Source organism: Bos mutus, chromosome 4, assembly GCF_027580195.1.
Source record: "Bos mutus isolate GX-2022 chromosome 4, NWIPB_WYAK_1.1, whole genome shotgun sequence".
NCBI classification, from domain to species: Eukaryota; Metazoa; Chordata; class Mammalia; order Artiodactyla; family Bovidae; genus Bos; species Bos mutus.
The window spans coordinates 63,066,817-63,091,704 of NC_091620.1; the positions used below are offsets into that span (position 1 = coordinate 63,066,817).

The 24,888-nt window shown below is 39.0% G+C and overlaps 1 protein-coding gene across 1 annotated transcript in view; it reads left to right on the top strand.

Annotated features, from left to right (window-relative positions):
- The window catches only part of ZNF277 (zinc finger protein 277), a 134,322-nt gene that overhangs the window by 95,916 nt on the left and 13,518 nt on the right, over positions 1–24,888 (top strand). Inside the window, exons 5-7 of the mRNA XM_005887427.3 lie at positions 13,081–13,172; positions 19,394–19,504; positions 22,256–22,388. Coding sequence (XP_005887489.1) covers positions 13,081–13,172; positions 19,394–19,504; positions 22,256–22,388 — 336 coding nt within the window. The remainder of the gene's footprint in view (positions 1–13,080; positions 13,173–19,393; positions 19,505–22,255; positions 22,389–24,888) is intronic.

Sequence of the window (24,888 nt, forward strand, 5' to 3'; positions counted from 1 at the left end):
TATCCTCTCTTCAAACAGCAGCCACAATTTTGGGCTCCGTAGGCTGCCTTCACTTCTAACCAGCTGACTGCAAATTCAAGAGGTTCCCACTATGCCCCCTCAGGTTCATTGCTGCTGCTTCTGCTAAGTCGCTTCAGTCGTGTCCGACTCTGTGTGACCCCAGAGACGGCAGCCCACCAGGCTCCCCCGTCCCTGGGATTCTCCATGCAAGAACACTGGAGTGGATTGCCATTTCCTTCTCCAATGCATGAAAGTGAAAAGTGAAAGTGAAGTCGCTCAGTCATGTCCGACTCTTAGCGACCCCATGGACTGCAGCCTACTAGGCTCCTCCGTCCATGGGATTTTCCAGGCAAGTATACTGGAGTGGGGTGCCATTGCCTTTAGTTTGCTATAATAACTCACAAAGCCTACATTTATGATTACAGATTTTATTGTAGAAATAAGTCCAAATCAGAACCAGCCAGAGAGATATATAGGATGAGCTCTGGGAGAACCCCAAACACAAAGCTTTCATCGTCCCCAGGGATGTATTGCTCTTCTGATACATCAGTGTATAGCAATGCACACAGTATTATATTATAACAATACACACTCAGGAAACCTTACCTGAGCTTTGGTGTCTAGAGTTTTTGCTGAAACTCCATTAAGTTTGATTGATTGACTCACTGACCACATGATTGAACTCAAACTCCCATTCCCCTCCCCTTCCTGAAGTCAGGGTGATGTCCTGTGGTTCAAACCCTAGCCAACTGACAACATGTTGGTCTTTGAACATGGCAGTCCCCATCCTGGAGCTATCTCATTAGCGTAAACTATCAGGTGACGTCAAAAGGCCCACCAGGAGTAACAAAGACACTCCAAACATTCAAGGAATTCCAGGGCTTTATAGGTTGTCTCCTAGGAACAGGGGACAAAGCCAGCAAAATTCTTTGTTACATGAACTCCTGTCCAACTGTTGCCCTTTTCTAAGAAAGCCAATAGCCAAATTTGAAGCCCCTAGAGGTTTGAATGTGTGGATATACATTTATATTTCTTCTTTTTATTTTTTATCTTCGATTTGTGTCCATCCCACCCTAATTTTTTCTTTCTTCCTTTACTAATTTTCTGCTATGTTGCTTTATAACCACTTGAAATACTTAAGAAAACAAGATGGAGGTGTAAATTAAATAATCCCAGATACCCTCAGAGATAATCCATGGTTCTAGAAATGGAAAGCAGGAGGAATAAGGAGTTCTGCTGCCTTTCTGTGGAGCCTTTGGACCGCTGTTCTAACTTTGGTAGGGAGATTTGTGGTGTTCTGTATGGGAGGAGCGCAGCTAGGCCCCTGGACTGAGAATTGCTAGCAGGTTCTGACATGCTGCTGCCTCTGAGCTGGTTGGGAGGGAACTTTAGAAGTGTGCTCTTTTCTCTCATAGTCACTTGTGTAGCCATTCAGCCAGGAAACTATTACGAATCTAATATATCAGTATCTATGAAATGTTTTTGATATCGTATGAATAACATTAACCTTAGTTTTATTTCCTTATGTTAATACAAGCTGTTTCCATTGGATCTGTCATTTAAGCATCAGTTTTTTCTTTCCTTTATACAAATACTTAACCTAAATGGACATTTTCTAAATTGCTTTTTCCCAAATTGGCTGATTTTTATAATTTCCAAACTAACTCACAAATTTCATTTTCTACCTACATGTCAGTCCCCTATGACTGTGTTGCATGCCATCTGCTATGTCTGCCGTTTCATTAATGTTTCCTCTTATTCAGGTTATGAATAAAGATGCAACACTATGTGCTGACCCCTTTGCTACCATTCTTGACATTTAAAACCAATTACACAATCATACAGCTTGTTATTATGACTCTTTGCTTAATACATCAGTTGATGTTGTATTCTTACAACTATGATTTTTATCGAAGCCTATTATGTAATGAAAATTTTATCTGATTTCATCAGCCACTTTGAGCAGTTCAAACAGATAACATCTGTGACATTCTCTTCATCCCTCTATTCTATAAATCCATGAATAAAATCTAGTATATCTACCTAGTATGGGACTTTTTTAGAAAAAATAAAAGCACAAAAATGGTGGCTTGGATGTGCCATCAAAGATGTCATAGAAAGCATCTTTGTGATGCTTTCTATGGATTGTCTCCAAAAATTATATTTTTGTTTGTAAATGACTTCAAACATAGCTATCATTAATCCTAACCAATACCAATCTTACCAAAGGAAGAAAGGAAAAAAGGAAGGAAGGGCAGGAGAAAAGGGAAAAATAAGAAAAAAAGTTGTTCTTATTTGTCACAAGTATCTTCCACTCAGTTTCTTCCTCACTAATACTTCATCAGCAGTGCTCAACATGTATGCTACAGAAGAAAGAAATACAGAATCCTTAAAGCTCTGTATTGTTTTATCTCATCATACCAAGTTAGCAGCAATTGAAATAACGGTGGAGGGGCATAGTGGTGACGTGGCTGTCTTTCACCTAGATTTTTGCTAACCATTCAAGAGGTCTGTGTAAGTAGAGCTCATTGGAAGCAGAGCCCTTCCATTCAACAGTATTGTCCATATACTTTAGAAGACCATTATTGAGTTGGGAAAAACTTCCCTTTTCCAGACAGCAGAGTCGAAGTACCAGGCTGTTTAGTTATTTTGTGGTTTATGATTCATAGGGTGGGGGAACTGGGTGGGGAGAGGGGGATTTGGAGGCAGAGCACCTAACAAACAAGTGAAATGTGTGAACCTAGGAAGGTCTTGGTGGGAGCTGGGGAAGAGATGAACAGTAAGAGACATACTTGAGGCAATTGAAGAAATCTAAGTATTACCCAGGTGTTAGGCACTTTGGAATTATTGATTTTCTTAGATACAATGATAGTGGCACTGTGCTTGTATATAGGAGAATGCCCTTATTTTCACTAGAAGAATGCTGAAGCATTTAGGAGTGAAGTGTTGTGAAGTCTGCAGCTTTCTTGCTTTCAAATGGTTCAGCAAAGCAAGAGGTGTTTAGTGCTAAATATATATGTGTGTATGGTGTGTGGGAGGGGAGGAGAGAGAAGCTGTGGCAAAATGTGAACAGTTATTGAGTATAGATACTGGTGATGGACAGAGGGGCCTGACATGCTGCAGTTCATGGGGTTGCAAAGACTCGGACACAACTGAGCAACTGAACTGAACTGATTTGGTATACAGATGTGCATTGTACTAGTCTTTCAACTTTCCTGCTTATGAAATTTTTCACAATTAAAAAAATAAATAAAAGAGACAGTGACCGAGTTACCTGACTTGAGTAGCTTCCAGGTTTACTATTTGGTGTTCTTGACATAACTGTCAGCAGAGCCAATTTCAACAAATAAATAACTGTCTCCTTAATTTGCTGAATTGATTACAAGATGAGGAAAGCTATTATAGACATAATAGTTATGGAATTAAAATAATTTCTTTTTCATCTTCACATGATTTATGTATAAGTAAAAATTTGATTACAGAGAAGGCAATGGCACCCCACTCCAGTACTCTTGCCTGGAAAATAAGAGTCGGACATGAATGAGCGACTTCACTTTCACTTTTCACTTTCATGCATTGGAGAAGGAAATGGCAACCCACTCCAGTGTTCTTGCCTGGAGAATCCCAGGGACGGGGGAGCCTGGTGGGCTCCCATCTATGGGGTCGCACAGAGTCAGACACGATTGAAGCGACTTAGCAGCAGCAGCAGCAGCAAAATTTGATTAAAAGTATATCAGTATATATTTGGTGTTCCTATATTAAGAAATAATAATTTCCTATTTGTTTTATAATGTACAGACAGACAATTCATAGAGTAGGCTTTATTAGAGTGGATAAGAGGGAAAGCATGTTGCCATTATTTTATTTCTTAATATATTTAAAGAATAAAACAAAAGCAATTACATTCTACTTCAGTATACTTAGATTCTGTAATTGTTGGATTTATCATTCTAGTTCATTTCCATATCTTGACTTGCATCTCCTGTTTTTCTCAAAAAGTTATCTTAGTGACAAACATGTAATTATGCTTTTTAGATATATACTTATTAAAGGGCTTCCCTGTGTTTTGCTGAGAGTTTTCACTTTCATCGTAGGTTCAAAGGATTTCTTAACAAAATAAGTCACTCATTATATACAAATAAATAATACCAATATTTATTAGAGAATTATCTAGCTTACTTTCAGTATACTAACATTAAAAGAAAAAAGGGAATAGAAACAACAGAGGATATATATCACCGAATTGGGTGTTGACCAACATCCAGACTTAAGTGGATGCAGCACAGAAATCCTGTGCTACAGCACACCTGGAGTCCCAGTTGGGAAAGGGTCCCAAGCAGTGCGTCCACTCTGTGGGTGAGACTTCAGAAAGTTTGGGGTTCCCGGTTGTAATCTCAGGATGCAAACTGATAATATCATCAATCTGTGAGCAAATTGCAGCTCTTGTTTCATTATAATGCTATTTGCTCTATCCTGTAAAACTTGAGTGGTAAGCCTAGGGCTTGGTTGGCCAAACCCCCTCCAGGGGCTCAACAGTCCCAAGATTTGTGCCATATCTTATCTATGGTGCCGCAAGGCTTACACTCACATCAGGGCAGTGTCCAGGCAGCTTAGAAGCAAGGTCAGAGGCTTGCTGTGCTTTGTCTCTTAAGACTAAACAAGACTTATTTATTTAATGTCCCCAACATCCTGGTGATCACTGTAAAGATCAGTGATCAATGCAAAGAAATAGAGGAAAACAATACAATGGGAAAGACTAGCAATCTCTTCAAGAAAATTAGAGATACCAAGGGAACATTTCATTCAAAGATGGGCAAAATAAAGGACAGAAATATTATGGACCTAACAGAAGCAGAAGATATTAAGAAGAGGTGACAAGAACACACAGAAAAACTATACAAAAAAGATCTTCAGGACCCAAATAACCATGACAGTATGATCACTCATCTAGAGCCAGACATGCTGGAATATGAAGTCAAGTGGGCCTTAGGAAGTCTCACTACGAACAAAACTAGTGGAGGTGATGGAATTCCAGTTGAGCCATTCCAATCCTAAAAGATGATGCTATGAAACTACTGCACTCAATATGCCAGCAAATTTGGAAAACTCACCGGTGGCCACAGGACTGGAAAAGGTCAGTTTTCATTCCAGTTCCAAAGAAGGGCAGTGCCAAAGAATGCTCAAACTACTGCACAATTGCACTCATCTCACACAGTAGTAAAGTAATGCTCAAAATTCTCCAAGCCAGGCTTCAACAGCACGTGAACCGTGAACTTCCAGATGTTGAAGCCGGTTTTAGAAAAGGCAGAGGAACCGGAGATCAAATTGCTGGAACCAGAGATCCAACATCCATTGGATCATCAAAAAAGCACGAGAGTTCCAGGAAAAACATCTACTTCTGCTTTATTGACTAAGCCAAAGCCTTTGACTGTGTGGATCACAATTAACTACGGAAAATTCTGAAAGAGATGGAAATACCAGACCACCTAACCTGCCTCCTGAGAAATCTGTATGCAGGTCAGGAAGCAACAATTAGAACTGTACATGGAACAACAGGCTGGTTCCAAATAGGAAAAGGAGGACATCAAGGCTGTATATTGTCACCCTGCTTACTTAATTTATATGCAGAGTACATCATGAGAAATGCTGGGCTGGAGGAAGCACAAGCTGGAATCAAGATTGCCGGGAGAAATATCAATAACCTCAGATATGCAGATGACACCAGCCTTATGGCAGAAAGTAAAGAACTAAAGAGCCTCTTGAAAGTGAAAGAGGAGAGTGAAAAAGTTGGCTTAAAGCTCAACATTCAGAAAACTAAAATCATGGCATCTGGTCCCATCGCTTCATGGCAAATAGATGGAGAAACAGTGGAAACAGTGTCAGACTTTTTTTGGGGGGTGGCTCCAAAATCACTGCAGATGTTGACTGCCACCATGAAATTAAAAGACGCTTACTCCTTGGAAGAAAAGCTATGACCAACCTAGACAGCATATTAAAAAGCAGAAACATTACTTTGCTAACAAAGGTCCATCTGGTCAAAGCTATGATTTTTCTGATAGTCATGGATGGATGTGAGAGTTGGACTATAAAGAAAGCTAAAAATTGATGCTTTTGAACTGGTGTTGGAGCAGATTTGAGAGTCTCTTGGACTGCAAGGAGATCAAACTAGTCCATCCTAAAGGAAATCAGTTCTGAATATTCATTGGAAGGACTGATGTTGAAGCTGAAACTCCAATACTTTGGCCACCTAATGCAAAGAACTGACTCATTGGAAAAGACCCTGATGCTGGCAAAGATTGAAGGCAGGAAGAGAAGAGAACAACAGAGGATGAGACGGTTGGATGGCATCACCAACGTGATGGACAGTGAGTTTGAGCAAGCTCCAGGAGTTGGTGATGGACTGGAAAGGCTGACATGCTGCAGTCCATAGGGTCACAAAGAGTCAGATACGACTGAGCGACTGAACTGACCTGAACATCCTGGTGGCTCAGTGGTAGAGAATCCGCCTACCAGTGCAAGAGATACCGTTTCGATCCCTGGTCTGGGAAGATCCCACGTGCTGCTGGGCAACAAAGCCTGTGTGCCACAACTATTAGCCTGTGCTCTAGAGCCCCGAAGCAGCACCACTGAGCCCACATGCTGCAACTACTGAAGCCCACATGCCGCAGAGTCCATACTCCTCAACAAGAGAAGCCACCGCAATGAGACGCCCACGCACTGCAACTAAAGAGTAGCGCCCACTCACCACAACTAAAGGAAAGCCCTTGCAGCAGCAAAGACCCAGCATGGCCAAAAATAAATAAATAAATAAATAAATAAAAATTTGAAAATAAGTTTTGAAATATGTACTTATTAAAATATATATGCTGTATCAAGTGAAAGCAATTAATTGAAAAAAAGTAAAACTCATCCTCCAATTTCTTTTCCCACAACAATATAAAATTCTCTATGTAACTCTATTTCTAAAAATTATCAGTTGTGAATTCTTAAAAAAGTACTTTAGAATTTTTTAATTAATAACCAATAATAAATTCCAATTTTTAGGATAACTTACATATACAGTACGCTGTTATATTTGTTTACATAAATATCTTCAGTTCAGTTGCTCAGTCATCTCCAACTGTTTGCAACCCCATGAATCACAGCACGCCAGGCCTCCCTGTCCATCACCAACTCCCAGAGTTCACTCAAACTCATGTCCATTGAGTCGGTGATGCCATCCAGCCATCTCATCTTCTGTCATCCCCTTCTCCTGCTGCCCCCAACCCTCCCAGCATCAGGGTCTTTTCCAATGAGTCAACTCTTTGCATGAGGTGGCCAAAGTATTGGAGTTTCAGCTTTAGCATAAGTCCTTCCAATGAACACCCTGGACTGATCTTAAATATCTTACCAGCTTATTATTGCTGTGGAAAGTTCTCCATTTTATAGCCTATTCAGTTCAGTTCAGTCTCTCAGCTGTCTGACTCTTGGCGACCCCATGAACCACAGCACGCCAGGCCTCTGTCCATCACCAACTCCCACAGTTTACCCAAACTTCATGTCCATTGAGTCGGTGATGCCATCCAACCATCTCATTCTCTGTCATCCCCTTCTCCTCCTGCCCTCAATATTTCCCAGCATCAGGGTCTTTTCAAATGAATCAGCTCTTCGCATCAGGTGGCCAAAGTATTGGAGTTTCAGCTTCAACATGAGTCCTTCCAATGAAAACCCAGGACTGATCTCCTTTAGGATGGACTGGGTGGATCTCCTTGGAGTCCAAGGGACTCTCAAGAGTCTTCTCCAGCACCACAGTTCAAAAGCATCAATTCTTCAGTGCTCAGCTTTCTTTATAGTCCAACTGTCACATCCATACATGACCACTGGAAAAACCATAGCCTTGACTAGACGGACCTTTGTTGGCAAAGGAATGTCTCTGCTTTTTAATATGCTGTCTAGGTTGGTCATAACTTTCCTTCCAAGGAGTAAGCGTCTTTTATTTCATGGTTGCATTCACCATCTGCAGTGATTTTGGAGCCCCAAAAAATAAAGTCTGACACTGTTTCCACTGTTCCCCCATCTATTTGCCATGAAGTGATGGGACCAAATGCCATGATCTTTGTTTTCTGAATGTTGAGCTTTAAGCCAACTTTTTCACTCTTTTCTTTCACTTTCATCAAGAGGTTCTTTAGTTCTTCTTCACTTTCTGCCGTAAGTGTGGTTTCATCTGCGTTTCTGAGGTTATTGATATTTCTCCCAGCAATCTTGATTCCAGCTTGTGTTTCTTCCAGCCCACCGTTTCTCGTGATGTACTCTGCATATAAGTTAAATAAGCTCAGTGACAATATACAGCTTTGACGTACTCCTTTTCCTATTTGGAATCAGTCTGTTGTTCCATGTCCAGTTCTAACTATTGCTTTCTGACCTGCATAGAGATTTCTCAGGAGGCAGGTCAGGGGGTTTGGTATTCCCATCTCTTTCAGAATTTTCCACAGTTTATTGTGATCTACGCAGTCAAAGGCTTTGGCTTAGTCAATAAAGCAGCAGCAGATGTTTTTCTGGAACTCTCTTGCTTTTTCAGTGATCCAGCGGATGTTGGCAATTTGATCTCTGGTTCCTCTGCCTTTTCTAAAACCAGCTTGAACATCTGGAAGTTCACGGTTCATGTATTGCTGAAGCTTGGCTTGGAGAATTTTGAGCATTGCTTTACTAGCGTGTGAGATGAGTGCAATTGTGCAGTAGTTTGAGCATTCTTTGGCATTGCCCTTCTTTGGGATTGGAATGAAAACTGACGTTTTCCAGTCTTGTGGCCACTAGTGAGTTTTCCAAATTTGCTGGCATTTTGAGTGCAGCACTTTCAAAGCATCATCTTTTAGGATTTGAAGTAGCTCAACTGGAATTCCATTACATCCACTAGGTTTGTTCATAGTGATGCTTCCTAAGGCTCACTTGACTTCACATTCCAGAATGTCTGGCTCTGGATGAGTGATCACACCATCATAATTATCTGGGTCGTGAAGATCTTTTTTGTACAGTTTTTCTGTGTTCTTGCCACCTTTTTATAGCCTATATGAAATGCTAATACGAATTAGCATAAGAAGTTCCAGTCTTTTATGAGTAAGAGATAATCAATGTTTTATAAACTCCTCTCCTTTGAGAATTTTATTTTGATTTTCAAGAGAGTATTCAGATTTGTAGTGTGTTTGTTGTTGCACCAGGGGTATAAACTTAGTTATCTTGTGTTTTTAAGACTCTATTGTAATAAGTTGTGCATAAAGGAGCTCATGTTCTGTTAGTAGAGATGGTTGGAAGCTCAAGGATGCAAATAGAACAGAGCAGTTTTAGCTACTTGCCATTAAAAAGTGGCTTCTTGCTTTACTGCCCTGTCTATTCCATGCTCCTTCTAATTCACCAAAATGCAAATTAGGCTCTCCTAAGAGGAGTCTTGCCTGGAAAATCCCATGGACGCAGGAGCCTGGTAGGCTGCAGTCCATGGGGTCGCTAAGAGTCGGACACGACTGAGCAACTTGACTTTCACTCTTCACTTTCATGCATTGGAGAAGGAAATGGCAACCCACTCCAGTGTTCTTGCCTTGAGAATCCCAGGGATGGGGGAGCCTGGTGGGCTACCGTCTATGGGGTCGCACAGAGTCGAACACGACTGAAGCGACTTAGCAGCAGCAGCAGCAAGAAGTTACACAGCTTCAGGTGTCTACCCTTAGGTTGTATCAATTAGGGTCAACTGATAAAACTTAAATTTGGCCAGAGTAAACTGTAGATGGCTTAGTATCACTGTGGTTTAAACTCAGAAATGTGTTATGTTTGTGCTAATCAAAACCAGGGAAATGTTCAGTAAGACATTTCTTTTCTTTTTTCTTTTTTTTTTTTTTTTCAGTAAGACATTTCTTTAGCCAACTTTAGGTTATATTATCACCAGCCTGAGAAATATGAGCCAGAATGATGATTTTAATAAATGTTTACTGGTCTCATAGTCCAAAAACACGAGCAGGCCAAGAAAGTATTGCTCAGCCTTACTGCATGGTATTTAAAGTGATCTTTATCAAGAGCATTATCTGTTGGTTTTTTGTTTTGCTGCTAACATAGTTGTAAATATAGGGCTCTGAGATGTGTTTTCTCTCTTTTAGTTAAGCTATACATGTTTATCAAGGTTCGCTTTTCCTTTAATTTGACTTTTACTGTCACTTTCAGTTTTTATGTAAGATTCACTTAAAAAGCAATAATTAAAATTTTCTGATACATCAACTTTACTCCCTTTGTTTCTTTTGCTTTTATCTATCCACCTGCCACCAACAGAAAGCCCTAAGCTTCATGAAGTGAAAAGTGTTCTTTTATATTTGCTGTGTGCCTGTAGTGTTGAGCAAGGTCTCTCCATTCTGTGTGTCAAGAGTTCCAACATACCGAGTCCAATGCTGTGACTTCTAGAATCCCCATTAAGCTTCACAGCCCCTGGAACTCCCCTATCAGGCCTCACAGAGTCCTGTCCTATACATGGGTTGTGGTGGTGGTTTAGTCGCTCACTTGTGTCCAACCCTTTCTATCCCATGGACTGTAGCCCACCAGGTTTCTCTGCTCATGAATTTCCCAGGCAGGATACTGGAGTGGGTTACTGTTTCCTTCTCCAGGGGCTCTTCCCAACCCCAGGATCAAACCCATGTCTCCTGCATTGCAGCAGATCCTTTACCACTGAGCCACCAGAGATTACCCCTATATGTACAGAGCTCAGTATTTGGGCAAAGATACAAAGAATCCCAGTCTAGGTTTCTTGAGCTCCTCCTCTAAAGCTTCTTCTCTCTAGTACCTTGTCCCACAAATTTCTCTTGCTTTTAAAGTATGCTAAATGCCAGTCTTTTTTTTCTTCTTTTCTTTTTTCTTCTCCACCAACTGAGGTAGATACATACCCTTCATTTGGGTTTAACTTCCCTGTGTTGCGATTTGGAAAATACTACCCAACAGAAAACTGGCAATGTATTATTTATTTTTACTCATCCATCACAGTGCTATTATCCATTTTCTGAAAACAGATACAATATATGAAGCAACTTGTTTTATAATAGTTTACAGGGGAAGGGGAAGTCCAGTATCCATTATTTTCATCATGACTGAAAGCAGAAATTGATTGAATTGATTTTTTTTTCTTCAGTGGATTAATATTTCTAAATGTTTGATGATAGATTTCCAGAAGTACCAGTGGAATTTATTAAGCTTCTAGATACTAGCTCCTTTTTAGGCTGTCCTACAAATATTTATAGAATCAGTAATGGACTTTATGAAGTTCCTATTTTGAGCTTCATGTTATAAGAGTAGCTGGAGAGTAGTATGCAGATGTAAAATAAGAACAGCATAAAACACTCTCTTTTAATTTCAGAGTTTTCATATCCATTCAGAAAATAAAACAAGCAAAAGAGATGATGGTAAAGCAATTTACCAATCATAGGGGAAGTGAGGTCAGATGAGCTCTTTAGTTACCAGGAGACCAGTAAAGGGGCACGCCCCTCACTGCCCCTTTGATAAGAACAATCACTAGCTGGGGCCTGAGGCTTGTGTGTAGGAATGTGTCATGTGTTGTTATTATTCAGTCACTCAGTCATATCCCATACTTTGCGACCCCCATGGACTGCAGCACGCTAGGCTTCCCTGTCCTTCACCACCTCCCAGAGCTTGCTCAAACTCATGTGCATTGAGTCGGTGATACCATCCAACCATCTCATCCTCTGTCACCCACTTCTCCTGCCTTCAATCTTTCCCAACATCAGGGTCTTTTCCAATGAATGGGCTCTTCACATCAGGTGGCCAAAGTGTTGGAGCTTCAGCATCAGTCCTTCCAATGAATATTCAGTGTTGATTTCCTTTAGGATTTGACTTGTTTGATCTCCTTTTAGTCCAAGAGACTCTCAAGAGTCTTCTCCAACACCGCAGTTCAAAAGCATCAATTCTTTGGCACTCAGCCTTCTTTATGGTCAGTCTTGTACGTAAGATAGAGGTGAAGCAGGGACTGGTTAGGCAGGGGATGTACAGAGAGCAGGAGAACAGCCATCTTGAGTGGCCTGACCATACATGTGTGCAATCTGAATTCTTTACACAAATTTCTGATCTTATCCTGTAAACAATGCTGTGAGGTAGTATTTTCATCTTAAATTGAGAAAACTAAGTATTATAGAGGTTAAATAAAATATCAAGTATAAGTGAGTTGTAATTGTTGTTCAGTCGCTAAGTGGTATCCAACTCCTTGCAACAACCCCATGGGGTACAGCACATCAGGCTTCAAATCTAGTTCTATTCAATGTTTCAGAGTCTGAACTCTTTAACTATTGTACTGTAATTCAGAGCTGACTACATGGCAGAAATAGGAATCAGCTTGGATCTTAAAGAACAGTTAATATTTATAAGAATGAAAAAGCAAAGAGAAATAAAATCACCTCAAGGAAAAGCAATGTATAGAACCACCTTGACTAGAATAGGATGTTACTGGTGCATATTTTAAATTATATGAATTGGAGAGTAACAAGATAATTATACATGAAAATAATTCTAAGAGTTTTTTCTACCTGCCAAAGAGAGGGTGAATATGGTAGAAAAAAGGATTAAAATCAGGCAGACCTTCTAGGAGACTTACTCATAGTAATCTCATAATGACTGACTAAAGACTGGATTCAGGGTGATGGCAATGGGATTGGTGGAGAGAAGTAATATGAAAGACAGATCAAGTAAAAAACATTGATCAGAACTTGATTACAAACTAAACTGAGAATTTCAGAAAGGAGCACATTTTTACTTTTGGAAGAGAATGAGATTGGGAAATTACTGATAAATATAGGAGAAAGGACAAAGTCGGGAAAGGATGGTAAGACCCTGTTGACTTTGTTTCCTGCATAGCTATCCAAATACTGTGTTGTCCGGCATTTAACTGTATGAACTTGGAATTTAGGTACAAGAACAGGAATGCAGAAATTTGAAATATCATCAGTGTTCATTTACTTCCTTTGTGCCTCTCTCCAGTTTCCTCCCAACCAGACCATGACATTTTTCACTAGCTAGCTATGCATTTGTTACAGATAACATAATGTATCTGTTTTTCCTTTACAGAAAGAAATTCTGGAGCAACAGCAACAAGAACGAAATGATAACAGCTTTCATGGCATTTGTATGTTTTGCAATGAGGAGTTCCTCGGAAACAGGTAGCTGTTGTGTATGTATTTAAATGTTACTGTTTTTCATCTGAAAACTTATCAAAATGCTGACAGTGGGTGTTTTAATCTTATATAGATTAAGTTACATGCATTGGCTCAGTCCCCTTTCATATATCCACAGTAATTTTTTTTTTTTAATATACCAAACATCAAAGATGGAATGTAGTTGCTCTAAGCAAAGTAGGGGAATAAATTTTTTTAAAAGCCAGAAATAGATTTCTGTTTAATGTTGTAGGGCTTTTTAAAATCCGTTGACAGGCCAAGACCATGTGCAACAGATGTGCCCTTCTGTATTAACTTGTGAACTCTAAACCTTCAGCAGCTTTTGGTGTTTTATTTTTAAACATTAAAAATGATAAAGATCTAAGGGGGAAAATAAATGGGGAATTGGTAATTCTGTCACCAGCCCCAACTGGCCTAAAACCAACTGATATACTCTGATTCAGTTCTAAAACTAATCACATAGAGTTAGCATCAGATTCCACTGGAGAAGGGATAGGCTACCCACTGCAGTATTCTTGGGCTTCCCTTGTGGCTCAGCTGGTAAAGAATCTGCCTGCAATGCATGAGACCTGGGTTTGATCCCTGGGTTGGGAAGATCCCCTGGAGAAGGAAAAGGCTACCCACTCCAGTATTCTCGCCTGGAGAATTCCATGGACTATATAGTCCATGGGGTTGCAAAGAGTTGGACACAACTGAGCGACTTTCACTTCACTTCACTTCACTGTGGGTTTAAGGGCATCATCCCCTACAAGACTGCCCTCTCTTTAGATACCACACAAATTCAGAAATTCCCTTGGACAGCTGCACTTTTGACCAACTGGCTACAAATTCAGAGATTTCCACCAATAATTTGCTTAGGTTCATTAATTCACTAGAATGACTCACAAAACTCAGAAAAGTGTTAGCCATAAAAGATACAGATCAGGAACAGTCAGATTAAGAGGCACATAGAGCTGGATCTGGATGGGTCCTAAACACAGAACTTCTGTGCCTTCTCAAAGAATCAGAATCTATCACCTCCTGGCACGTCAACCAAGAATCTTCACTGAGTTTTGGTATCCAGAATTTTTACATGCTTCATTATGTGAGCATATTTACTTAATTTAATTATGGAACTTAGTCTCCAGACCCTCTCTCCTCTCTGGAGGTCAGGGTGGCTCTGGGTCCCTAAACTTTGATCACTTAGTTATTTAGTCTTTATGGCAATTAACCCCTGTTCTGAAACATTCTAGAAGCCTACCACAAGTTACTTTATTGGCATAACAAATTCCAAGGGTTTTTGAAGTTCAGTACCTGGAACCAAAGACAAAGACCAGACAAATTTCTTTTTATACAACAGTAATATTTACAAGTGTACATTAAATACAAGTCATGAAGTTGTAACTCTAGGAAATGGGAATAGTTTTAATGACAACATAGAGTGGACAATCATTCTGCTGCCCACTTGAAGGAAAGCAGTCTTTAGTTTAAAAAAAAATGGCTAAGCACAGTATCCAACATTGTTGTCTGAAAAACATCAAAAAGGAGAGGGTAACTATTTGTTTGAATTTAGAAAAGGGTTTGGATGAAGCATCAATGTTGAAAACACCAGTTATGAAGATTTGATACTCATATAGATCAGTTAGCATAGAGGAAAACCTATGCCAAGGCCAGTCATTATGCTTTTAACACTGTCTGTTTCAAAGAGATTTATGGGGATGGCAGTGAGGACCAGCTATCTATCAAAAAGTTTACCAAGCGCTGCTACTTCCTTTTAACATGTTATTTCTGATTTAACATTAAGACTATGATTAACCCAGTAAGGAGCAATGTGACTATTATTAGGAATCTCTAGTATTAAAAATCTACAAATATTTTTATTTTCTATAGCTTAAGTTTTTTTGATAAATGTAGATACTGACATGATTTGAAATATATATCCTTATATTAAACCCAGGGATACATGGGTATCAGGATATAATGAGTGAAAGTTTGATAGAGAAAGGCAGTCAGCCTGTTGCAGAGACAGAAGTTTGCTTTATCTTGCACCATACAACTGAGTGCACGTGCATGCATGGGTGCTCACTCTTCTCCGACTCTTTGCAACCCCATGGACTGTAGCCTGCCAGGCTCCTCTGTCCATGGAATTTGCCAGGCAAAAATACTGGCGTGGGCTGCCATTTCCTACTCCAGGGGATCTTCCCAACCCAGGGATCAAACCTGCGTCTCCTGCGTCTTCTCCATTGGTAGGCAGATTCTTTATCACTGCACCACTTGCCACAGCTTTAACCAATGATAAAGAAAAGCAATGTCTTATTTTTATAAAATGTCCCCTATCCTTCTGCTGCTCTTGTTTATGAAAAGTCTGTTTATAATGAAAGATCAACAATATAACCTGATTCCAGCTATGCATGATATTAGCAATGTTTGGGGATTATATTTGTGTTCTTCCAGCCTGGGCATAAAAACAATAGAAAAACATATGGCGTGGATAATGGTCAAGGATAGAAAAATGAGGACATTCTTGCTATCCTGTGTTAATGTTTATTGTAGTGTCATTACTGATGAGATGGGATTTACTTATACCATTTTTCTGTTTATTAATAAAGTTTTTAAAAATTTCTTTCCTCCATTACTGCCTTCTTTTTTGGTGAGTAGACATTTTCTAGGGCACCATTTCAATTCCCTTGTTACTTTTACCTTATTTTTTGAGTTATTTTCTAGTGGTCTACTCACGATCCACTATAATTCACTGGGGATTACAACTGATATTTTAACTTAAAACAGTTGAACTCAGATTAATACCAGTGTAATTTCAACAAAACACAGAAAAATTTGCTCCAAAATGGCTTGCTCCTCCCCCACTCCTTTGTGCTATTATTGTCACATAAATTACATCTTTATACATAATAAGCTCATTAACATGTCTTTAAAATTTTTGTTTCATGCAGTTATTTTTACATCAGATATGGGAAGAAAAGATTTATAAACAGAAATTCATTTACACTGCCTTTTATATTTGACTATGTGACTACCTTTACCGGTGCATATTTTTTTAATGTATATTTGAATTACTATCTAGCATTATTTTATTTTATCCCAAAGGATTTGTTTTAGTTTCATATTGGGCAAGTCCTTTAACAATGAATTTGCTCAGGTTTTATTATCTGGCAATGTCTTGATTTCATCGTCATTTTTTCTCTTGGTATGGGTCTCTCTAATTTATTCTACATGAAGTTTATCGGGCTTCTTCAATGTTTCAGTTAATGTTTTCCATCAAATTTGGGGAGTTTTTAGCTGTTATTTCTTCAAATATTATTTCTGCCCCTATCCTTTTTGCTTTTGGGGAATCCTATTATACATAGATTGGTAGATGTAATAATCTCTGAGGCTCAATTTAATTTTCGGCGTTGTTTCTTCTTCTGTTCTGCAGACTGAAAAATCTCAATTGATCTTCAAGTTCATTGGTTCTTTGTTCTCCAATTCAAATTTTCTTTTGGGCCCTTCTAGTGAATTTTTCATTTCAGTTACTATACATTTCATCTCCAGAATTTGTATGTTTTGTTGAATTTCTATCTTTTTATTAGTATTCCCATTTTCGTAAGGGTATCCTTCTTATACCTTTTTTTGATTATTTAGTCATGGTTTTCTTTAGTTCTTTGCACATATTTTTGTAATCTAATTTATCTTATGATCTTTGTCTGTTATGTCCAACATTTGGGCTTACTCAGAAATAGTGACAGTTTCTATTGACTACTTTCTTTTCATATGGTAGGCCATAGTTTCTTTTCTTTGCATGTCTTATAATTTGTTTGTTGAAAACTCAACATTTTAAATAATGTGATAACTACAGAAATTAAATTTGTCCCCTACGCAAACAGAGTTTTTGTTGTTGCTATTTGTGTATTTAGTGAGTTTCCTGAACTAATTCTCTAAAGCATGTATTCTTTGTCAAGTATGGCTGCTGAACATATCTACTCAGCTCAGTGTTCAATAATGATATGGCAGCGAGCCTTGAGAAAACATATCTTCTTTCCTTTGCCAAGGAGTTCTGTGTTTGGCTTGGGACCTATCTTCAGTGCTCCATCAGTTTACAGCTCTGCCTTAACTTTCACTTCCTGCTTGTATAGAGTCTCAGAGTCAGCCACCGGTGAGAGATTAGGGTCTTCTCAGGGATTTCTTTGGGATGCACACAGCCCTGCACATGTGTGTTTCTAGATCCTTAGAAGTCAATCCCCTATAATCATCTCATTCCCCAGATTTTCCATTTAAGTTTTGTGACCAACCTTTTATTTATCCCAATTGATACTGCTTCAGGCAAACTGCATTGTTTAACTATGTAGGGAAACCTTTATTCCTACAGTGAAATAAGGGAGAAATATTTGAGAAAAGAAGAATGCATTGGCTTAGCTCCTGTCTCCTAACTTACGGACCCTAGATATCAAGCCTTTAGGTCCCAGAGAAATTGAGAGCAGTAATCTCCCATAAGTACATTCAGTACAACTCTTAAAAGTGAAAGATCCTAATGCCACATGGACTAGGGTGAAGTAATCCTTAATCCTCCTAATCCATTCATAGGCCTTGAACCAGCTGTTAATGATTGCTGAATCCTTCCAGGTACAATATAGGGTCTGGATCTAGAGGCACTGAACTCTGCCCCAGCACAGGCTTGAGGTTAGGGGAAGCTCTCCAACCGTCTGCCTCACAGCCTGCCACTCACCCATCCCAATCCCTGCAAGAGGACCCCAACTCTGCTTCTGCCTGGACCCTTCCACAGCCTGGGCCTCATGCCTGAAACCCCTGGAAAAGTCCAGCTCTGTCTGGGCTGTCCCTGGGGGATCCCCTTACAGGCCCAAAAGGTACTGTGGAGTAGTCCAGCACATGCTAGTTTTATTCAAATTTGTCTATAATACTTAAGTGGTTGGACAAATGGACATATGAACTATGAGATTCATAAATGTGTCTATTATATACTAAAGAAAAAAGTCAAATATTTTCATGAAGGTGAATGCTATATTTCACTTTCTGAAGAGAAAAAAAAAAAAAAAAAAAGGCAATTTGGGGCCAGCTCCAGTACTCTTGCCTGGAAAATCCCATGGACTGAGGAGCCTAGTAAGCTGCAGTCCATGAGGTCACGGAGAGTCGGACACAACTGAGCAACTTCACTTTCACTTTTCACTTTCACGCATTGGAGAAGCAAATGGCAACCCACTCCAGTGTTCTTGCCTGGAGAATCCTGGGGACAGGGGAGCCTGGTGGGCTGCCGTCCATGGGGTCGCACAGAGTCGGACTCGACTGAAGCGCCTTAGCAGCAGCAGCAGCATGGGTCTAAACAAGTTAGAAAAAATAAACTGTGTAATGTCACTGTACATAGTCTGTCATTGGTATGTGTACTAATAAGTCCCCCAAAACTGTCACCTTTGTTTTATGAACTAAATTTGTGGCAAACGCCCAAAGTATATATTTTACACATAAGATTTTTTCTGTGTAAAAGTTACATTATATTACATAAATTAAAATTTTCCTTCTATACATGAACTGACCAAAAAGATGGTCATTGTGTATGCAAGTTATCATAACCCTTACATGAAATTAGATATGTGAACTGTGGATTCCAGTTTTGCATCCAATGATAAGCTAACTAAATGTCTGTGATCCTGGGTTATATTTGTTTATATATTTCTCTTGAGCAGTTATCTCTTCCTCATTAATTGAAAGAGTAGGCAAAGCACATTTATTTAATAGTTTAAAGGACAGATACTCAATTCACCAGTAGAGTGTAATCCTGCTCAGTGGCAGATTGTGGAACACATTTGGACTCCCTTTAAAGAACTGATATGCTTACATGCATACTATAACACAGACTTCCCTGGTGGCTCAGTGGTAAAAAATACACCTGCCGATGCAGGAGACACAGGTTCCATCCCTGAGTTGGGAAGATTCCCTGGAGAAGGAAATGGCAACCCACTCTGGTAGTCTTGTCTGGAAAATCCCATGGACAGAGGATCCTGGTGGGCTACAGTCCATGGGAATAGCAAAGAGTCAGACGTGACTTAGCGACCAAACTTCATAAGGCATTAACTCTTTCGTAGCCCAAATGTGTGTCGCATGTTTAACCTTTGCTTGTCTTCTAATTAGTATTGTTATCATTATATAAATGATACTCCTGACCTGATTTGTTCCTAGATGAGTTATAAATAATGCAGATTGCTCAAATTTCTTCCTAGATCTGTTCTTTTGAACCACATGGCCAGAGAACATGCTTTCAACATTGGATTGCCAGACAACATTGTAAACTGCAATGAATTTCTGTGTACATTACAGAAAAAGCTTGACAAGTAAGTACATTTTTATGAAACACAACCTAAAGCTATCTTAATCTTGGACTCCACTGTGAATTTTTAAAAATTAATAGTCACAAGTAATTAAAGAAATAGAATTTTCTCATTTCTCATGTTGGAGGAGTTCACATTTTGTATGACAGTCTTTATTTTGTGTAGATCATATTGCCTTTTAGTCGCCTTTAAATATAAATGTCATATGTAGCAAACAATGTATATACCACTGTAAGGTATGTTATATAGGGTATGAAAAATATACTTACCAGCATAAGAAAGAGAATGTGATTATGTCCCTTGAGTCTCCCTTTGTTCCCTTCCTCATTAGTATCTCCCTGAGTAACTACTGTTCTTCACTTTGGATTCCTAATTTCTGTGCTTCTCTCTATAATTATTCTACACATTTAGTAAAGTCAAATCCCTAGATATTATTCAACTTTAGGTGAAATATAGCATCCTGCTTGTATTTTTTTAACTTTAGTGTTAATTTACATTTATATATCATAACACTCCACTTTTCTTGAGGTTATATTCTGGCTGTTTAACTTGTAGAAATAGGGAATAAAATTCTGTACATCACCAAAATGTCTTTCAAAAATCTGTTCACTCTTCTTTCTAAGAAAGGGCTCAAGATTTTACTCTCAAACCCTAGTTTTATTCACTTAAATATAGTACTAATGAATGTGGTGTCTCAGCCCACAACATTTGGAGCAATAACATTGAGCAAGAAATACCCATTATAAAATTCTAAATTCAAATTCTGGTATCAACAGTACATTAAAACAAGTCTCTTCACTCTTTTAATGAATGATCCTTCATTTATAAAATAATACCAGGTGTGTTCTCTAGCAAGACTAGCAGTAATCAATATCCTTAACTTATTTCCCATAAATTGTTTACTATAAAGGAATATAGTTACTTCTGTGGCATAAAAAATAATTGAGATGTTGTTTGGTAAAGATGGAAAAGAATTCAAAAATAGCAACAAAAACTTATTTCAGTCATTTTGTTGTCAAACCCAAGTTCGTGTGCCCAACACACAGTGAGACCAAGCAAACCAAAACATAAGTTTAACACAGAAAGGTTTATTGCAAGGGCCACACAAGGAAAACAGGTGGCTCATGCTCAGAAGACCAGAACTCCCTAATGGGTTTCAGGGAAGCAATTCTTTTATTTATTTAGTTTTTAATTGAAGGATAATTGCTTTACAGAATTTTGTTGGTTTCTGCCAAACATCAGTCATAGGTATATGTATGTCCCCTCCCTCTTGAACCCCCCTCCTATCTCCTTCCCCAGCCCACCCCTCTAGATAGTCACAGAGCCCCTGTTTGAGTTCCCTGAGTCATACTGAAAATTCCCCCTGGGTCTCTATTTCACATATGATAATATAAGTTTCCATGTGACTCTCTCCATACATTTCACCTTCTCCTTCCTTCTCCCTCCCACCACCCCGTGTCCATAAATCTGTTCTCTATGTTTGATCAGCTTATGTACAATTCTCTGATTGATTGACGTTGAGGTAACAGGGCGGTATCACAAAGGTTAACATTATCAATCCTCAGGTTCCAGTAGATCTGGAGCCCACATGCCCATGGTCATCAGGAACTTCAAGAAGGAACTAAAAATTGCATGACTGCCATATGGCTGATTTACTATTCAAATTTATGCAAGTTCTCCTGACCCAACTGCTGTTTTTGTCACTACATGTTCCTATCTTGTCAGTCATTAATTCTTGAGATGGACTTTTGTGACTCAGAGAAGGCCTGGAAGACTGCAACTTTTCTGCAGGCAAGAGGCAGGCAGAGGACATGGTGGAATGGTTGTGTCCTGGGAATGCCCCATAGTGTCCTGCTCGGTTATAATTTTAGTGTTTTCATGAATTCTTTGTGACTAGAAAGTAGAACTCTTATGACTGTTGGGTAGAAGTTCCAGGCAATATCAACTGTCCAGCTTAGTATGAGAAAAGACATTTTGCTAGTAATCTGTTTGAAATTGGTCATTACTGCCTCATTAGGTAATGATTCCCAGTTAGGGGAAATACTCTAGCAGAAGGAACATGTGAATGATAAGATAGTAAAAGTAGCGCTTACTGTGTGCCATGAATATGCTAGGCATTTTATTCATATATATATAAATAAGGCGTGGTTTAAATGTGTTCATATATTGTTCATATTTTGTGTAAATTATTCTCATGGTTATGAATTTATATGTATACATTGTCATAAGTATTCTCTAAAATGTAGGTGTTATCTTCAGGTTAGAGATCAGAAAATGAGTGGTAACAGAGATAACAAGTAACTTGACCAAGTCCCACAGCTGGAGTTAGGAGTTAGACCCTGCAAACCAGGTCATAGGATATGCCAAATCACAGACTAATCATTACACTCAGTGGAAGCAACCAGTGCTAGTTATCATTATAATTATTTGAAGAACATATTTTCATTTTTAGAATAGATAATTCAGTTAGTAAAGCACCAAAATCAATTTGGGTAATTGATATCTTTATCATAGTTTTAACTAAATAGCCAAGTTGGCCAGTATAGCCAAATACAAAGTAAACCACAACATACATCCTCTAAAGCCAAATGAATAAAGTGAGAGGGATTCCAAAAAGGATATTACATCCCATTTGAAAACTCTATGAGACCTAAAAAATGAGTAAATTTTAAGACCCAGTAATAATAATAAAGGTCTACTGCAACAGCTATTCAAGGGCCTTATTTAATCTTGGTGTTTTTGTCTTTCTTGTAGCTTGCAGTGCTTGTATTGTGAGAAGACCTTCAGGGACAAAAATACACTTAAAGATCATATGAGGAAAAAACAGCATCGTCGGATCAATCCTAAGAACAGAGAATATGACCGATTTTATGTCATCAATTATTTGGTAAGGCTTTCTTTTCTGTTCATAATTTAAAATTTGATTGCCTGTCTATAAACATCAAAATGTGGTTGAGGGATACTTTCAAGCAATGGTTAGTTTACAAAAGGTAATGTGATTTGATTTGTCTCTGATTTGCCAGGTGTTTATATAGTAAAAAGGTTGTGTCTCTAGAACTCGTAGGGATCTTGCTCAAATAAATAAATGTAAAACATCTGAATAGCCACACATTGCCCCCTATTTACTGTCTGTTACCTTGAGCACAGGGACTTCTATATTCTATATACTGTTGTATTCTATATACTATATGTATGTATGTATGTTAGTTGCTTAGTCGTGTCCGACTCTTTGCAACCCCATAGACTGTAGCCCACCAGGCCCCTCCGTCCATGGGATTCTCCAGACAAGAACACTGGAGTGGGTTGCCATTTCCTTCTCCAAAAGGAACTATAGAAAGAAAGAAAGTGAAGTCTCTCAGTCGTGTCCAGCTCTTTGCGACCCCATGGACTATACCCTACCATGCTCCCCCATCCATGGAATTTACCAGGCAAGAGTACTGGAGTGGGTTGGCATTTCCTTCTCCAGTATACTATATACTTCTGTATATATTAATGCAGGGACTTCTATATTCTTTTCTAAAAACATTGTTGTCTGGGTGTGCTGGGTGCTGTGCTAGATAATCGTTTATAGTCTCTTCACTCATACCCTTTTCCCCCATTAAAATATCTTCGCCTTTCTTTCCCACACACACAAAAAATATATATATATATAAAACTAGTAGGATGGATTGATGGGGTTATCATTGTCAAGGATTTTAAATACTTTGCAAACTCTCCTTGCCCAGAAACCTCTGTACCATTTACTGGCCTCTGGAGATTACAGTCCTTTTTGTGTAAGGAGAGGTATTCAGTTGGAGGCAAATTTCCTTCTCTTAGGTGCATTTGGAAATTTAAAAAGAGATTTTTGATTGACACACTGACTGGAGAGTGCTACCGGTCCTGCCCCAGTCTGCTGATCTTTATTTTATGTATACATAGCAAAGGAAGGAAACTCTTGTGGGAAGAGAGACCCTTTCCAGGGGCCCAAGAGTGGGCTCTTGTCTAACACTTGGAAATGAACTGTCCAAGGAGATTCTCGTGCTGACAAAGCAAGAGACTTTATTAAGAAGGGGCACCAGGGGGAGAGCAGCAAAGGGAACCCAGGAGAACTGCTCTGCCACATGGCTCACAGTTTCAGGTTTTATGGTAAGTGGTTTAGTTTCCTGGTTGTCTGTGGCCAATCATTTTGACTCATGGTTATTCCTGGTGGCGCGCATATCTCTCAGCTCAAATGGATTTAAGCAGGAAGGATTCTGGGAAGTTAGTAGGACATATGGACTGACATCTCCTCTCTCCTTTTGACCTTTCCTGAATTCTCCCAGTTGGTGGTAACTTGTTAGTTCCACATTACTTCCCAGGACCTCTTGTTGTATGATAACTCATGCAAAGTGGTTGTTACCGAGCCTGTCTAGGATTGGCAGTTTCAGTCAGTGGTTCTCTAACAAAACTACTCATGACAAGAGAAGGAGTTAAGTAATTCTGCCTTGGAATTGAAAGAAAGATGAGGAGTTCCAGTTCTGACAGCTTTCTAAAGCAAAAGAAAGTGTTTTTTGCTCTTAATTTGAAAGAATTTTAATCCAAGTCCATTGGCCACAAAAGGCATAATTGATAATAATGAGCCATTTTATCTATTGGACAGAAAGCATATTCTGAATTATGTTGGAAGTCTCTGCTTTAGGATAAAATTTTTGCCTGTTCTAACTAATCCTTAGCATATTAAAATTCCCCTTGAGAAATAAGTTTAGCATGTGTTTAAAGATTGTCTCTGAAAGGTTGCCGTGGTTTGCTACAAATGTTTTACAACTAACTAAAGGTAAAGGCACCCTTTGAGTCTTTCAGTCTTCTCGTGAAATCACTCAGTCATTAATTCCTAGAGCAAACGCTACTTCAGGGCCCAGCCCAATCCAATAGGGAATGGGCTTCAGTGTTAGCTCTAAGAAATATTCAGCTACTGCAGGAAGCCGTGGAAGCAATTTAATGTACTTTCTTCTGGGGCTCTTTTAAGCTAATAGTCAAGAGCTTAGGATTAGCAGAACATTGTATATAGCTGGAGGTGTTTATCTTTTAGAGGAGACTTCAGAGAGACTGCTCACTCAGATTCTGCTGGCACTTTTAGAAAAGTTCAATACGGGCATCAAATAGTGCAACTGTGAAAACTGGAATTATCCGTGAGGACCAGCTGGCTCTAGATGAGTGTGCCGGATTGTACTGCCCACGGAGAGCCCAGATTTCATGTGGGATGAATCGTGGCTTGAAAGAAGTACTTCAAGAGAATGTAAAGGCTTTAATAACATATAAAATGAAAATTAAATCACTTCAGGGTAATATTGATAGATTTTTTTTTTAAGGCTTTTGGTGGTGGGGGGGGTTCAACTTTTTATTTTGTATTAGGGAATAACTGGTTAACA